Source organism: Jaculus jaculus, chromosome 10 (genome assembly GCF_020740685.1).
Source record: "Jaculus jaculus isolate mJacJac1 chromosome 10, mJacJac1.mat.Y.cur, whole genome shotgun sequence".
Classification (NCBI taxonomy): domain Eukaryota; kingdom Metazoa; phylum Chordata; class Mammalia; order Rodentia; family Dipodidae; genus Jaculus; species Jaculus jaculus.
In genome coordinates, this window is record NC_059111.1 from 12,737,214 (window position 1) to 12,754,198 (window position 16,985).

Sequence of the window (16,985 nt, forward strand, 5' to 3'; positions counted from 1 at the left end):
AGAGACAGAGAGAATGGGTGCGCACCAGGGCCTCTAGCCGCTGCAAATGAACTCCAGACACAAGTGCCACCTTGTGCATCTGGCTTTACGTGGGTACTGAGGAATCGAACCTGGGTCCTTAGGCTTCTCAGGCAAGTGCCTTAACTGCTAAACCATCTCTTCAGACCAAAATACTTTTAGTTTTACCTATTTATTTGACACGGGGTGGGGAGGTCAGTTAGAGAGAGAATGGGTGCACCAGAGATTCCAGCCACTGCAAATGAACTCCAGATGCACGCATCACCATGTACATCTGGCTTATGTGGGTACTGGGGAGTTGAACCTGGATCCTTAGGCTAAGCCATCTCTCCAGCTCAGTTCAGGCTTTTTATTAAAAAGACCTCTTTGGAGTTAAAGATATGTGTGTGTGGTGTGGTGTGCGGTGTGCGGTGGGGGGGAGAAAAGGTCTCAAGAGTAGAAAGAACTGGGTCAGGCTTCAAGAGATGTGTTCTCTGGTTCCCTTGTGGTTTATTCAACATCTACAAGTGCCCATGTTCTGTCAGGCACAATGCTGGCGAGTTTGCAAGCATGGTGGTGGTTCCAACCCATGGTCTCCCTACAAATTGGTTATGATTATTTGCAGGAGAGGAAATCGAGGCCAAAAGAGACAATAAAACATTTGTCTCAGGTCACACAGCAAGCAGGCAATGGAGTCAGGGTTGGAACCCAGCTCAATCTAATTAAATTTGAAAATGACATTTGAGCTGACTTTGGAGGTCATGAGAGACACCAGGCAGGGGAAATGATAATCTCATCCTTGCGCATAGGGTTCTGAGTTTGGGTATCGCCTCACTTTCACTAATTCTGTTTGCATTCCAGACTTGGAGGTGTGGCTTGGATGGACCCTAGGAAGTGTGAGAGGGGGTGAGTGTGTGTGTGTGTATGTGTGTTGTTTTTGTTAATATTGGAGACGATGGGGCTGGAGGGGTGGCTTAGCAGTTGAGGCGTTTGTCTGCAAAGCCAAAGGACCCAGGTTTGCTTCTCCAGGACCCATGTTAGCCAGATGCACAAGGGGGCTCATGCATCTGGAGTTTGTTTGCAGTGGCTGGAGGCCCTGGTGCACCCATTCTCTCTCTCTCTGTCAAATAAAATAAATAAATATAAAATATTAAAAAATATTGGAGGAGATGGGAACTCTACTCATCCACTTAGAAGCTAGCCCTGGGGGAGAGCTCTCTCTGTGTCACTGAAGAAGTCCTGACACCAGAGATGCCGATGCCCATCACTGGGCTTCCTGGTCCAGCGGTCCCTTTCCAGGAACTTCTCTGCCCTCTTCAGAGGCTTTCCTGCTAAATTCACTGGGTGATTCCATGATCTGGAAGTGACCTCTGAAAATTTACACCAAGGTTTTTGTTTCTTCTGTATTCTAAAGTAAGGTAGAGTACCTTAGAGAACAGAGATCCCATTTCTCTTGCTCCTGAAGGGCGAGTCTGGGTAAAGAATGAGTCACAAGCCCGCCTGTCTCAGGCGCTGGCGGGAGCAGAGTTTTGCGTGCAAGGAGTTCAGGGACTTAGCCACTTAATCCAGAGCAGCTTTGATGAGTGGGCAGGATGGAGACCAAACTCAGCAATGAGAGGCAAGGGAGATTAAATTGAATGCACTCCCTCTAGAGTTTTTGAAATAACACGGTGTTCTGGTCAGAGCACAGAACCAAGGGCCAGAGCCTCTGGGATGTGCTCTGATCCTACCTTGAATTAACGGTGTGACCCTGAACAAGTCTCTTCCCATCCCTTCCCTCCTCCCTCTCTAGGGAAAATGACAGAGTCCAACTCATCACCTAACGATCCCATCTAACTCTAACTTTCTATGATAACCTCCCAGGTCCAAGTGAGTTTAGCTCAGACAAGACCTAGGACAGTGGCCATCTGTCTGCTCTGATCAACCGAATTCCTTTCGCCTCATTTGCAGATGGCTGGGAGGGGAGAAAAGTCCTGCCCAGAGTCATACAGCCAGCCAGGATCAGAACTGTACTGGATGCAGCACTATTTCCCATGGGGTAATTGCTCTAGGGAGCCCCAGGTTCAGGGAAGAAAGGACAGCTCCATGTAGCATCATTCGAGCTGAGGAAACAGGAGCCTCCCTCCTGATGAATTTCTCAGGACAGGCCTGGCTGAGGGTGGTCACAAAGCCCTGGCATCTTTTCTGAGAAATTCTTGGGTGTGTCGAAGGCTGGCAGTGTTCAAAATATCTCTGACTTATTTCTTTGTAATAATTCTGCTTTTATTTAAACTCGGCACATACTGAGTTTTCCACTGCATGAGAGTTAGACCATTAAAGCAAAGCTCAGCAAGCAAATAAAGCAAAACTGTTTCAAAGTAGAACTTATAACCTCCTTAAAAAACTCTTTTCTTAAGCCAGGTGTGATGGTGTACACCTTTAATCCCAGCACGCAGGAGGCAGAGGTAGGAGGATCGCTGTGAGTTCAAGGCCACCCTGAGACTACATAGTGAATTCTAGGTCAGCTCTGGGCTAGAGCGAGACCCTACCTTGATAAAAAAAAAAAACAAAACAACAACAACAACAACCAGAAGCAAAGCAAAACAACAGCAACAACAAAAACCCAAAACCCCTCTTTTCTTCACAGGCTTGGGCAGCAGCTCTCTGCCAGCCAGCAAGCTGGCTGCTGATGACAACTCTGTTCTTATTTGTGTGTTGAAATGGAGATGGTATGATTTTTTTTTTTTTTTTTGAGGTAGGGTCTCTCTCTAGTTCAGGCTGACCTGGAATTCACTATGTAGTCTCAGGCTGGAAGCAAACTCACAGCAATCCTACTTCAGCTTCCTAAGTGCTGGGATTAAATGTGTGAACCACCACAACCAACACCCAACTGGTATGATTTGTTTTTAATTTTTATATTTATTTATTTGTAAGTAGGAAGAGAGAGAGTATGGGCACACCAGGGCCTCTAACCATTGCACATGTACTCTGGATTCATCTGCCATTTTGTGCATCTGGCTTTACATGGGTACCAAGGGATTGAGTTTAGTCAGTCAGGCTTTGCAAGCAAGTGCCTTAACCATCAAGCCATCTCTCTAGCTCCTATGGTATTATTTTTTTTTTTTTTTTTTTTTTTTTGGTTTTTCAAGGTAGGGTTTTGCTCTAGCCCGGGCTGACCTGGAATTCACTATGTAGTCTCAGGGTGGCCTTGAAATCACAGCGATCCTCCTAACTCTGCCTCCTGAGTGTGAGTACTGGGATTAAAGGCGTGCGCCACCACGCTCAGCTTGGTATGCTTTTTTTTAATTGACAGTACTATTTTAAAAAACCAAGTTGTACTACTAGCTGTACTGGAAAGTATACCCAGCAGTATTTAAAATTAGAAACTTATCGTCAGGACTAATACTCATTATCTGAAAATTTACAAAAATAATTCAAGAACTATAGCAATTTAAAAATGTTTGGTGTATGTGTGACGCATGCGTGTGTGTGTGTATAAATGCACAGGCCAAAGGACAGTGTCAGGCGCCGCCCATGTTACTCTTTCACCTATTTCCCTGAGATAGAATCTCTCGATAAACCTGAAGTTTACCTTTTTTTTTTTTTTTTTTGGTTAGACTGGCTGAGCCGTGAGCCCCAGAGATCCCCCTGTCTCCTCTCTCAGTGCTGGGTTTGCAGGCATGCATAGCTACCCCCTGCTTTTTACATGAATGTTGGGATTGTCCCCAGGTCCTCGAGCCTGCATCAGATGCTTTGGTGTGCTGTGCGGGGTTTTTATAATCCCTGTGGCAAGGTGGGAGAGGGAGACAGGAGAGTTTCCCGGGAGCTGGCCTCGGCAGCAGTGAGCAACAAGGGTGGGGCCCAGCCACAAGTGAGGCGGAAGGCGAGGACCAGCCTGGAAGTTGTCGTCAGACCGTTAAGCAATGCCGTGGAGCGCATGCCCATGCATACACACAACAAAGCAACCAACCTGGGCCTCCTCCTTTCTCTGCTTCCAGCCTGGGGTCAAGTATACAGGGCAGGACCACAGTGCCAAGTTCATCATCCCACTAAATGGGGAAGCAGTCTTTGTACCTCCTGAAGGGCTGAGTCTGACAGCTTATTCCTAGTAGAAGTTTCGTGAGCATTTGGCTCAGTTTCGTCAGGAACTCCAAACAGATCAGAGGACTTCAGTTTAAGGAGAGAAGTCAGGAAGGGAACCCCACTTATGAGGGCCCTATTCTTTTTTTTTTTTTTTTAATTTTTATTAACATTTTCCATGATTATAAAATATATCCCATGGTAATTCCCTCCCTCCCCACCCCCACACTTTCCCATTTGAAATTCCATTCTCCATCATATTACCTCCCCATTACAATCATTGTAATTACATATATACAATATCAACCTATTAAGTATCCTCCTCCCTTCCTTTCTCCACCCTTTATGTCTCCTTTTCAACTTACTAAAGGGCCCTATTCTTCATGCTGAGTGTCTCTGTGTTTCCCATGAAGCTCTTCAAGACTAGGTTATTATCACTATTTTATTTTTTGAAATTTGATGTATTATTATTTTTGGGTTTTTGAGGTAGGGTCTCACTCTAGCTCAGGCTGACCTGGAATTCACTATGTAGTCTCAGGGTGGCCTCCGACTCACGGGCCACGATCCTCTTACCTCTGCCTTCTGAGTGCTGGGACTAAAAGCATGCACCACCGCGCCCGGCTTTAAAAAAATTTTTTTTAAATTTATTTGAGAGCGACAGAGAGAGAAAGAGTGAGAGAGAGAGAGAGAATGGGCGCGCCAGGGCTTCCAGCCACTACAAATGAACTCTAGATGCGTGCGCCCCCTTGTGCATCTGGCTAACATGGGTCCTGGGGAATCGAGCCTTGAACCGGGGTCCTTAGGCTTCACAGGCAAGTGCTTAACTGCTAAGCCATCTCTCCAGCCCCCAATTTTTTTTTTTTTTAATGAGAGAGAGAATATTGGCACCCAGGACCTCCAGCCACTGAAAATTGAACTCCAGACACGTGTGCCACCTTGTGCGCGTGTGCGATCTTGTAAGCTTGTGTCATGTTGTGCATCTGGCTTATGTGGGACCTGGAGAATAGAACATGGGTCCTTTAGGCTTTGTAGGCAAGTGCCTTAACCACTAAGCCATCTCTCCAGCCCTATCCCTAGTTTATATATGAGAAGCTAGGGCTCAGAGCGAACATTACACAGATAGGTTGATCATGTACCACTGTTTACTGATCCCCCTAGGCAAGTCAAGGCAACTCAACAAACCCTTAGTCATACCAAAGCAAGAAGCAGGGCTACAAATGACTGTGCTCTTGACACAGGCCTTAGCTTTGCTCATCTGTGGAGTGGATGAAGTAGTGCAGGGGTTCGCAAACCTTTTCTGTAAAGGGCCAGGCAGTATTTTATGCTTTGCCTTCATGGCTACTCGACTCCGTCTCTGTACTGTACAAGCAGCGGCACGCAGTGCCCAGATGGCATGGGTCTCATGACATTTACCACGAGCAGCATACTTGCAGGCATTCATTTTTCTTCTCCTTCTTTTATTATTTACTTATTTATTATTATTTTGGTTCTTTGAGGTAGGGTCTCGTTGTAGCCCAGGCTGACTTAGAATTCACTATGTAGTCTCAGGCTGGCCTTCAGCCTATGGTGATCTTCCTACCTCTGCCTCCCGGAGTTCTGGGATTAAAGATGTGCGCCGCCACACCTGGCTTGAAGATATTCATTCACTCATTCTCCCACGTGGCAGAGAGCAATTAATTTTCTCACTAAACATTTGAAGAATCTTCAGAAGACTTTCCATTTTCCTTTTCATTCTGTCCTGATCTAGAATCAGAATAAATAGAGGTATTTTTTGGAGAAGGAGGTGGTTAGGGATGATTCTAATCAGAAAGCACTTAAAAATATTCCCAGAATAAATGATTTAGCATTAATAATATTATATTTTATATATGTTATATATTTATGTCATATAAAATGTTTTATATAACATTTTAGAGTGAATCTTTTTTAGAAATATTTTATTCAGTTTTTTGAGAGAGAGAGACAGAGAGGCAGATATAGAGAGAATGGGTATGTCAGGGTCTCCAGACACTGTAAACAAACTCCAGATGCCTGTGCCACCTTGTGCGTCTGACTTATATGGATACTGGGGACTCAAATCTGGGTCCTTAGGCTTTGCAGGCAAGTGCCTTAACTGATAAGCCATCTCTCCAGCCCTAGAGTGAATTTTTTGACCCTGACTGAAAGAAGTTCAAAGCCTATGTATGTATATATGTATGTATGTATATATGTATGTATGTATATATGTATGTATGTATGTATCTCTCTCTCTCTCTCTACACACACACACACACACACACACACACACACACACACACACACATATATATATATATATTTGTTTTTCGAGCTAGGGTCTCACTTTAGCTCAGGCTGACCTGGAATGCTCTATGTAGTCTCAGGGTAGCCTCGAACTCACAGTGATCCCCCTACCTCTGCCTCCCGAGTGCTGGGATTAAAGGCATGCGCCACCATGCCCAGCAAGCTAAAATATTTAAGACAGGAGCTATGGAGATTCCTCAATTAAAGGCTCTTGCTTGCAAAGCCTTCCAGTACTGGTTTGATTCCCCAGCTTTCCACATAAAGCTGGATGGGCATTTGCAGTGGCGAAAGTCTCCCCCTCCCCCAACACAAATAGATGAATAAAAGTTTGAAAAAATTCTAAGATAACCTTGTCAAGTTGACATATAAGTGATACCTGTTATTTGTACAGATCTCAACACAGCTCTCTTTGAAACTCTATACTGAGTGTCGAAGCTCTTGATGTATTTGTTCTGGCCCAAAATGGCAAATCTCTGAACTGTTTTGGTCATGTATAGTCAGAGAAAGCCAACAGACAGCAGAGAAACCTCATTGGTATGTGGAAGCAGGAAGGACTAGCCGTTGATCGAATGAGCAGCAGTCCTGTGGAGAACCAATGGCCAAATGAGGCACAAGGCTATCTGAGCCCTTTTGGCACCCCATATCCATGTCCTGCTCCTAAGAATACCCCAGAATGTGAAACTCTTGGAGAAAACATGCTACTCTGTCCTGAACATACTGGGAGATGTTTTCTTCATGGCAGGATTGTTTTGTTGTTTTTTTCCGAGGTAGGGTCTCTAGCCCATGCTGAGTTCACTGTGTAGTCAGGCTGGCCTCAGATTCACAGAGACGTCCTACCTCTGTCTCCTGAGAACTGGGATTAAAGCATGTGCCACCACGACCTGCTTTTCTGTTGTTTCTTTTTGCATGGCAGGGTTTTTTTTTTTGTTTTTTTTTTTTTTTTTTTTTAAAAATTAGGGTCTCATTCTAGCCCAGGCTGACCTAGAATTCACTATGTAGTTTCAGGCTGGCCTGGAGCTCACGGTGATCCTCCTGCCTCAGCCTCTCAAGTGCTGGAATTAAAGGTGTGCAACACCAGTGTCACTGTTTTTTTTTTTTTTTTTTTTTTTTTACTGTCAGAAAGAGGTGGTAAAGATAGAATAATCTCTGTGTCTGTCTGCCCTCTCTCTCCTACACACACACACACATTCCTTCAGCAGGACCCCTCAGCCTCCTGAGTAGCTTAGGCATCACCATGCCCAGCAGATCTCTCAGTCTTTAACATAATTTTTTTCCCTTAAGCCTGGGGCTGTAGTTCAGTGGTCAGTGCTTGCCCATCACGTGCAAGTCCAAGAATCTTTTCCTCCTACAACATGCGGAAGCTTACAGTGTCCACCAGCTGGTGATGCCAGCAGACCACAACAGGAACACACAACAAACAAATATTGACAGCACACCCCAAAAATTGTCTCCAGCTTAGTCCAACAGCTTATTATTTTCACGGACATGTGTGTGCTCACAGTTGACATTTTACAGGCATCCATACGACGTGATAATGTTTTCTCTTCTGCATATAACGGGGTTAAATACCAAAACAGGCCTTTGTGGTGTTCTGTAAAGAGCAGCATGAGCTCTGGAGGTTCTGCCACCTGACTTAGCTGGAAATATATAAGGAAAAAGCTACTTTTAGTGTGGGAGAGTGGGCAGGTGGGTAACAAGGAAGCAAAATAAATGAAGAAGCTAGTTTTAGAGTGTGACTGATGCTGGGAGGGAAATGAACAGACACGCGATGGGTGATTAGTCTGCCGTGGGCCTCCTTTGCCGAGGGGGCAGCGGAGGCTTCTCGGGGGAGAAGTCTACCCAGAGATCTGCAGAGAGAGAGAGAGAACCGGGCAGGAGCTCCTGGGAGAGATGGGATGCTTGCGAACCTCAGAGCTGGAAGGAAGCTCACCCCTGACGTATCAGAGCAAAGAGCGGAGGCTGGTGCAGTCAGCGGGTAAGGGGTGGGTGGTAAAGGAAGAATAGGAGCCTGGGATTGGATACAGAGTGGATTTCATTGGAAGCTCAGCAGAGGGATAACACAATTAGAGCGCTAGTTCAAAGGCCATTCCCCAACTGCTGGGTAAAGAATAACTTGTAGGTGTCCAAGAGTGAGAGGAAGTGAGGGGACACACACACACACACACACACACACACACACACACACACACACAAACATATACCTCTAATTTTGAACTTGTGTTTTGGGGGACTGGGAATATAGCTCTGTGGTAGGGTGCTTGTCTGGGATATGCAAGGCCATGAATTCCATCCCTAGCACAGCAACAATAAAATCAGGTCGGAGAAGCACTGGATTAAAGTACATTATCATCTGTTTATTTATTTATTTTTGGTTTTCCAAGGGAGGGTCTCTAGCCCAGGCTGACCTGGAATTCACTATGTAGTCTCAGGTTGGCCTTGAACTCATAGTGATCCTCCTACCTCTGCTTCCCAAGCACTGGGATTAAAGGCATGCACCACCACACCATATTACTAAATTATTAAAATGACTCGTGCGTTGCACAATGCTGGACTGTAGGTATGCAGGAGGCTGGTGTGGGGAAGGCTCAGGAGTCTGGATTCCCTCCTGAGGATAGGGTGCTGTCAGAATGTGGGGGAAGGACCTGGCGTGCTGTACTTGGAAACTCACTGTGGCTGAGGGTGGGGAGTAAACCAGGAGAGGAGCAGGCCTGCGGTCCGGAGGCTTTGTAAGCAGTCTGTAAGCAGGAAAGTAGAGACTCAAAGCCAAATTGGAAAACTGCCAGAAAGTTGGTGTGCTGGGGTGAGCTGTGAAGGGCTGGGCAGAATTTGGAGGTGCTTCTGGGTTTCCTGCCTAGACGAAGGAGTGGGCCACAGGGCAAGACCGAATGAGTGACGGGCCATGCTGGAGAGCGTGCTTTCTGAGGATGGTCCGTGTGAATCAGGCCTCAGACCGAGGAGTCGGTCAATATTTGTTGAATAAATGTTTAGGGGAAATTGGGCTGGGGAGATGGTTCATTGGTTAAAAGTGTTTGCTTAAGCTGGGTGTGGTAGTGCACACCTTTAATCCCAGCACTTGGAGGAGGATCACCGTGAGTTCGAGGCCACCCTGAGACTACACAGTAAATTCCAGGTCAGCCTGAACTAGAGTGAAACCCTACCTTGGAAAACCAAAACAAAACAAAAAAAAGCTTGGTGTGCAAGCCTGACCACCTGAGGCCGGATCCCCAGAGCCCACCTAAAGCCGACACACAGGGGGCTCGCATCTCTGTGATCTGGACGTGACTACAGCAATGGCAACTGGAGTCAGGAGAAGCTTGAAGTTCACAGGCCAGCTAGTCTGGCCTTCTCAGTGGCAACCAACAAGACAGACTCTGTCTCAAACAAAGTGGAAGGTTGTCCTCTGACCTTAACATGCGTGCTGTGGCACACATGTACCCCCCCATATACATACATATATAGACGCACATAGAATTTTTTTAAAAGCAGTTGGGGCTTGGGGAGATGGCTTAGCGGTTAAGTGTTTGCCTGTGAAGCCTAAGGACCCCGGCTCAAGGCTCAATTCCCTAGGACCCACGTTAGCCAGATGCACAAAGGGGCGCACGCATCTGGAGTTCCTTTGCAGTGGCTAGAGGCCCTGGCGTGCCCATTCTCTATCTATCCATCTGCCTCTTTCTCTCTCTGTCACTCTCAAATAAATAAATAAATAAATAATGAAACCTTTTTTTTTTAAGCTCAATTGGCCAGGCATGGTGGCGCATGACTTTAATCCCAGCACAAGCTGAGATAGGATGATCGCCATGTGTTTGAGGCCACCCTGAGACTTCGTAGTGAGTTCCAGGTCAGCCTGGGCTACAGACAGACCCTACCTCAAAAAATGAAAAAGCAAACAAACAAACAAACGAAAAGTGTGTCATGGATGGTCCAGAACAGGAAGTGCTACAGCAGTGGGAAATAGTGACTGGAGGAAGACAATCTCAGGAGGGACGCTGGTGTGCCACCTGCGGTTCCCATGCTGACCTTCAGTGGGCGGAGTCACAGGTGTGAGGGGGTTGCTGCTACAGACAGTTTTCTCATCCCTTTTTCTGGTTTTTGTGAGGAGACGGTGGAGGTGAGGGGGCTACAGAAAGAGGAAGGTGGGGGGGGCACAGAGGATGTGAGAGGTGAATGGGGGAATGTGGTGTTCGGGACCAGGTCACATTGAGAAGGCACCTGCTTACCACAACTGATAAATGGGTCCCTCTGCCTCACCCACATGTAGGCAAACACTCACATCCATTTACCTGAAATGTCAGTCATTTGAAGCAGGGTCACTAGAAGTTTTGGCCAATTTCCTTAATTATACTTAAGAAAACAAATAGGAACCATTAAAAACTCCCAAAGCAAAGAATTCCCCCAAAATCCCCTCTAACGGAAACAAGGCTGGAAAGATGGCTTAACAGTTAAAGCATTTGCCTGCAAAGCCAAAGGACCCTGGTTCGATTCCCCAGGACCCACGTAAGCCAGATGCAAAGGGGGGCACATGCATCTGGAGTTCATTTGCAGTGGCTGGAGGCCCTAGTGCCCATTCTCTTCCTGCCCTCCCTGTTTTCCTCTCTCAAATAAATAAATAAAATATATATTAAAAAAAACCCTACAAATGGAGGCTAGAAGATCAGGAGAGTTTTGTCTTTGTAATATCTGAATCTCATCTCAGTCTTTTTTCATCTATCAGAATAGCAGAATAGCCAGGCATGGCAGCACATGCCTTTATTCCCAGCACTCGGGAGGCAGAGGTAGGAGGATCGCCATGAGTTTGAAGCCAACCTGAGACTACATAGTGAATTCCAGGTCAACCTGAACTAGAGTGAAACCCTACCTTGAAAAACAAACAAACAAAACAACCCTCCAGGCTACTATAGAGATACTTGCACACCTGTTGATCCTTTTGTTGGTTCATTAGTGTTGATGACTGGGTGTCTATGCATTGGCATGACACGTGCCTTCCATAAACCTTGTTATGACATTGGCATATTACTTGTCTGATGTGAAAAAACATAGCTGAATAATTCTAGTTTTAGCACTATCTAGTTTTAGCGCTGTCACAGAATTAGTACTGAAGAAAATGGAGATAAGCTGTGCCTAGAGGTGCATGTCTGTAACCTCAGCGTGTAGGCTAGCTTAGACCACAGCAAGGTCCAGTGTCCAACAGACAAAAAAGGTGAGACTTTCTGGGAGTGATGGCACACGCCTTTAATCCCAGCACTCGGGAGGCAGAGGCAGGAGGATCACTGTGAACTCGAGGCCAGCCTGAGACTACATAGTGAATTCCAGGTCAGCCTGGGCCAGAATGAGACCCCCCCCCTCAAAACAACAACAGGCCTGGAGAGATGGCTTAACAGTTAAGGCATTTGCCTGCAAAGTCAAAGGACCCAGGTTTGATTCCCCAGGACCCACGTAAATCAGATGCACAAGGTAGCACATGCGTCTGGAGTTCATTTGCAGTGGCTGGAGGCCCTGGTATGCCCATTCTCTCTCACTCTCATAAAATAAAATAAAATAAAATAAAATAAAATAAAATAAAATAAAATAAAATAAAATAAAATAAAATAAAATAAAATAATAAAATAAAATGCTTCCCACTCTAAAACAACCACAGAAGGATGTCTCTTACCCTCTGTGACAGAGCTGACTACCCCACAGGGTGACCTGCCCCTCACATTTCTTTGCCTCTAAAGAACACAGCGGGTGAGGGTTGGGCATGAAAACCAGGGAAGAGCCTGGGACAATATGTTACTGTTGCATGTAGTATCCAATGTGTCAATAGACTTACAGGTGTGTCATGAAAGAGTTAAGGGAATTTGTTAAAATTCACAGTGCCCCCTTCATATTCAGGTCAGCTATTTCTGTTCTTTCATTTGCTGGCATACCCATTCATTCATTCCACAGTGTGTATTCAAGCATTTGAGCCTCCCGTTCTTCAAAACATCCCCGAAGTCTGCCCACTGTGGGGTGCCTTCCTAGCCCATCTCAGCACAGCACCTCTGTTTATGCCTCATGTTGTGAGCCATATCACTTTCTCTTTTGTCTGTGTGACATGTTCTCAGTTCATTTCTGGATACAGAATCTGTGTCCTAAACATCTTTTTTCCTAAAAATGTATTTTTATTTATTTATTTGTTAGAGAGAGAGGGAGAAAGGGGCAGATAGAGAGAATGGTTGTGCCACTGCAGATGAACTCCAGATGCATGCATCACCTTGTGCACCTGGCTTACATGGGTACTGGGGAATTGAACCTGGTTCTTTGGCTTTGCAGGCAAGTGCCTTAACCACTGAGCAATCTCTGCAGTCCCCCCAAATGTCTTTTGTAAAAAAGATTAAAAATATTTTAAAATTATCATGTATTTATAAGAAAGGTGTGGGGGGGGGGAGAAACAGAGAGAGAGAGAGAGAAAGAAAGAAAGAAAGAAAAAGAACAGGCAGGGCTGGAGAGATGGCTTAGTGGTTAAGCGCTTGCCTGTGAAGCCTAAGGACCCCGGTTCAAGGCTCAAGTCCCCAGGACCCACGTTAGCCAGATGCACAAGGAGGCGCACACATCTAGAGTTCATTTGCAGTGGCTGGAGGGCCTGGCATGCCCATTCTCTCTCTCTTTCTCTCTCTCTGTCTCTCTCTCTCTACCTGCCTCTTCCTCTCTCTGTCACTCTCAAATAAATAAAATAAACAAAAAAAAAAATTAAAAAAAAAAAAAGAAAAAGAATGGGCACACCAGGGCCTTCTGCCACTGCAAAAGAACTCCAGACACAGGTGCTACCTTGTGCATCTGGCTAACGTGGGTCCTGGGGAATTGAATCTAGGTCCTTTGGCTTTGCAGGCAAGTGCCTTAACCACTAAGCCATTTTATCCCTAGAGCCACAGCACAACATGTTATAAATAGTAGGCACTCAGAAAATGAGAACAGAATGAATGAATCACATGGATGGAGATCCAGGATCAGGCAGTATTTTCTAAGCCGTTTTTAAAAATTTTATTTATTTGAGAGAGAGAGAGAGAGAGAGAATGGGCACATCAGGGCCTCTAGCCACTGCAAGTAAACCCCAGGTGTGTGTACCTGGCTAGCTTTACATGGCTACTGGGGAATCGAACTTGGGTCCCTTGGCTTTGCAGGAAAGTTCCTTAACTGCTGAGCCATCTCTCTAGTCCCTTTTACACCTCTTAGATGAGCAGAGAGGCCACAGGTCTACCTCTGGTTGGGCGATGGCAGCCAGTGGAGTGGGGGAGGCAGTAACGGCATAAAGACAATGATTGGAGCAACTGTTGAGGACCCTGTTGCCTAAAGATAGAGCTAGAGGCCCCCTTGGGAGTATCTACTCATGCTCCTCACCTTTACTCCTACTGTGTAAAAGACACTGTCCCACAGGCTGGGGGACACAGATGACTAGACCATAAGTTCACCGCACAGCAAAAAACAAAACAAGGACTGAAGAGATGGCTCAGTGGTTCAGGTGCTTGCCTACAAAGCCCGGGTTCAACCTAGTACCCACAAAAAAGCCAGATGCACAAAGTGGCACATGCATCTGGAGTCCTTTTGCAGCAGTTGGGGGCCTTGGCGTCCCGCCCCCATTCTCTCTGTCTCTTTTCTTTTTTAAATATATTTTATTTATTTGAGAAAAAGGTAGAGAGTGAGAGAAACAGAGAGAGAGAGAGAGAGAGAGAGAGAGAGAGAGAGCGCGCGCGCGCCAGGGCCTCAAGCCACTGCAAATGAACTCCAGATGCATACGCCAGTTGTGCATCTGGCTTACATGGGTCCTCGGGGATCGAACAGGGTCCTTGGGCTTCACAGGCAAACGCCTTAACTGCTAAGCCATCTCTCCAGCCCTCTCTCTCTTTTCTTTATCCCCTTTTCTGCTTGCAAATAAATAAATCAATATTAAAACAAAACAAACAAACAAAAAAGGAAGCCAGAGCATGGTGGTTCATGCCTGAAATCCCAGTACTTAAGAGGCTGAGGTAAGAGTATTGCTTCATGTTGAAGGCCAGCCTGGACTGTGTCTCAACAACACAGAAACAAGCACAAGAAAGATGGTCAAATGAGTAAATAATTCAAGCATTGCTCAAGGGGTGTGACGAGGCTGTGAATGCAAAGTGGTCACAAAGGAAACACTACGGGGACTTGGATCGTAGCTCAGTTGGTAGAGTGCTTGTCTAGCAGGCACAAAGCCTGGGTTCGATGCCCCCACCCCCTGAACCCATAGCACTGCATAACAAGGCATGATGGCAACAAGAGGATAAAGAGTTCAAGGTCATCCTCAGCTACATAGGGAGGAGTGTGTGTGTGTAAGAAGACCACCTTGGGGTGTCAGTTCTCACCTTCTACCTTATTTGAGACAGTCTCTTGTTTGCCGCCAGATTAACTGGCCTGTGAGCCTTAGGATTCTCCTGTGTGTGTCCCCACCGCTGCAGGACGTATCACATGGGCGTGCCACTTGGCTCCACTCTTCTGTGGACTCTGGGGTCCGAGCTCTGGTCGTCATGTTTGTGCAGCGAGCAGTTGTCACCACTGAATCATCTCCCCAAGCCTAAATAGGGAATCTGAGGCAAGCGTGGGTCACAGGAGACCCTGTCTCAAAAATAATATTATAGCACGCCTTTAATCCCAGCACTCAGGAGGCAGAGGTAGGAGGATTGCTGTCAGTTTGAGGATACTCCAAGACTACATAGTGAATTCCAGGTCAGCCTGGGCTAGAGTGAGACCCTGCCTGGAAAAACCAACCAACCAACCAAACAAACAAAAACATAAAAAACCCCCACAAAAACAACAACAACAAACCTAATATTATAGACTTAATATTTCTTCATAGTGGATTGTGTAGGGCTGACTCCCTTCCCAGCAGGCTATCCCATAGCTTCCTCAAGAAGACATGACAGTTGTCTGATTACACTGCCAGATCTTAGTATCACAGAATGTGCTGACTATGAGCATGGGGTGAAGGTGAAAGCTTTGTACAAGACTTTACCCCAAATTTTCTGAAAAAATGAGTAGCACTTGGGTAAGTCAAGAAGCATGGTGAATGCATCCCCGACAGAGGAAAAGGGAAAGGGAAATGGAGCTGGAATAGATTAAGTGTGCTTCTTCATTCATTGATGTTTGTTGAATCTTTGCTGTGTTTGTTACCACGACACTGGGGAAAGGGCTATGAAGGAAAAGAGCTGGCATCGTCAAGAAGGAAGCATACTTACCTTTCCCAAGGAAGAGGACACGTACGTGGAGCCTGGAACACGAGAGTGAAGGGAAGAAGCACAGCAAACACGAGCTGGGCTTTCCAGCTGGGTAGAGAGAGAGGGGCAGCCGAGGACTTTTTGATTTTGTTGGTTTTTTCAAGGTAGGGTCTCACTCTAGCCCAGGCTGACCCGGAATTCACTATGTAGTCTGAGGGTGGCCTCGAACTCTCCTACCTCTGCCTCAAACATTTTAAGAAGCCAGTTAGTTCTGGGGGGTGTTTCTCTGTTGCACCCGAAGCTTCCCTGGAGAGGGGGGGAGGTAAGAAGGAAGAGTCAAGGCCTCCTCTTGGCATCTCCTGATTCATCTTCTCATGATTCCTGTCCCTGTTTGCAGCCTGGCAATGGGGCCACCACGGAGAACGAGCAAGAGGATAACAAGAAGCTCAAGGTGGGTGATGTCATGGGGTCTGCCCAGTGGGAACACTGAAACATGGAAGGGTATCCACGAGTGGGGCTATTGTAGGGTGTCAGCACACATACCCCCCAAACCCACAGAGTCAGGGTGACTCCTGAGAGCCACCAGGGTGATCCAGGAAAGAGAAGACCGCATTGTCTCTTAGCCCCACATGGACTTCTGGGAGATGCTTCCTTAGGAGCTGAATCTTGGATGTCACAGCTCTCCCTGCCACTGGCCTCCCGTGTGACCTTAGGTTCCACATCTGTAAAATACTTTCAGACTAGATAAACTCAAGTCCTAGCTTCCAGTCCCAAGGTTATTTGATTGATGTAAAAATCCAGTTACTGGTGGCTTTGGAAAACTCAGAAAGGATCCCTGAAGAAGGCTAATTTTCTGAAAGTCTGGCCATGGTGTATGTGTTGGAACTACCGGGAACTTTGAAAGGAGTGGCCGTGAAGTACTGTGTTACCACAGCCACTAGGTGGCAGAAAAGTTCAGATGGAAAGGGATGGGGTGGGTGGGAGGAAGAGCCAAGCAAGTGTTCCCATCCTCTGTTGTAATCAGATATTAGTGTCACTGTGAATAAGTTAATGTCACACCTGTGGAAGGGACTGACGTGTGTGTTGGGGGGGTGTCTATGAAGGTCTCTGAACATGACGGTGGGCCAGAAATCAGTAGACTTGGGTGCCAGTGTGATTCACTCTCTGCTTGGCCTCGGGCACACCACCTCCCTTCTTTGAGTTTATCTTTGTGTGCGCATGTACATGCGTATGCATGGGCACGTGTGCGTACGCGCGTGTGTGTGGAAGTCACTGAGTGACTTCATGTGCCATTCTTGCAGACACCGCCCACTTTTTATTTCTTTTTAGGCAGGGTCTCTCATTGGCTTTGAACTTGGCAAGTCAGATACTTGCTGGTTAAGAGAGCTCCAGGGATCTTCCTGTCTCTGCTTCCCCAGCACTGGAACTACAGATGGG

The 16,985-nt window shown here is 46.4% G+C and overlaps 1 protein-coding gene and 1 non-coding gene across 5 annotated transcripts in view; both read left to right on the top strand.

The window, feature by feature from the left end:
* Slc24a1 (solute carrier family 24 member 1) overlaps nt 1-16,985 on the top strand; it is a 33,035-nt gene that overhangs the window by 1,952 nt on the left and 14,098 nt on the right. For 3 of the 4 annotated variants that reach the window (XM_045160875.1, XM_004662552.2, XM_012949672.2), the window contains exon 2: nt 15,946-15,999. The exons of the other annotated variant lie outside the window; for it this stretch is intronic. In XM_045160875.1, coding sequence (XP_045016810.1) covers nt 15,946-15,999 — 54 coding nt within the window. The remainder of the gene's footprint in view (nt 1-15,945; nt 16,000-16,985) is intronic. 4 annotated transcript variants of the gene reach the window in all.
* Nucleotides 11,276-11,381, top strand: LOC123464311. The gene has a single exon (XR_006639537.1). It is a non-coding gene; the product is annotated as a small nucleolar RNA U13 (small nucleolar RNA).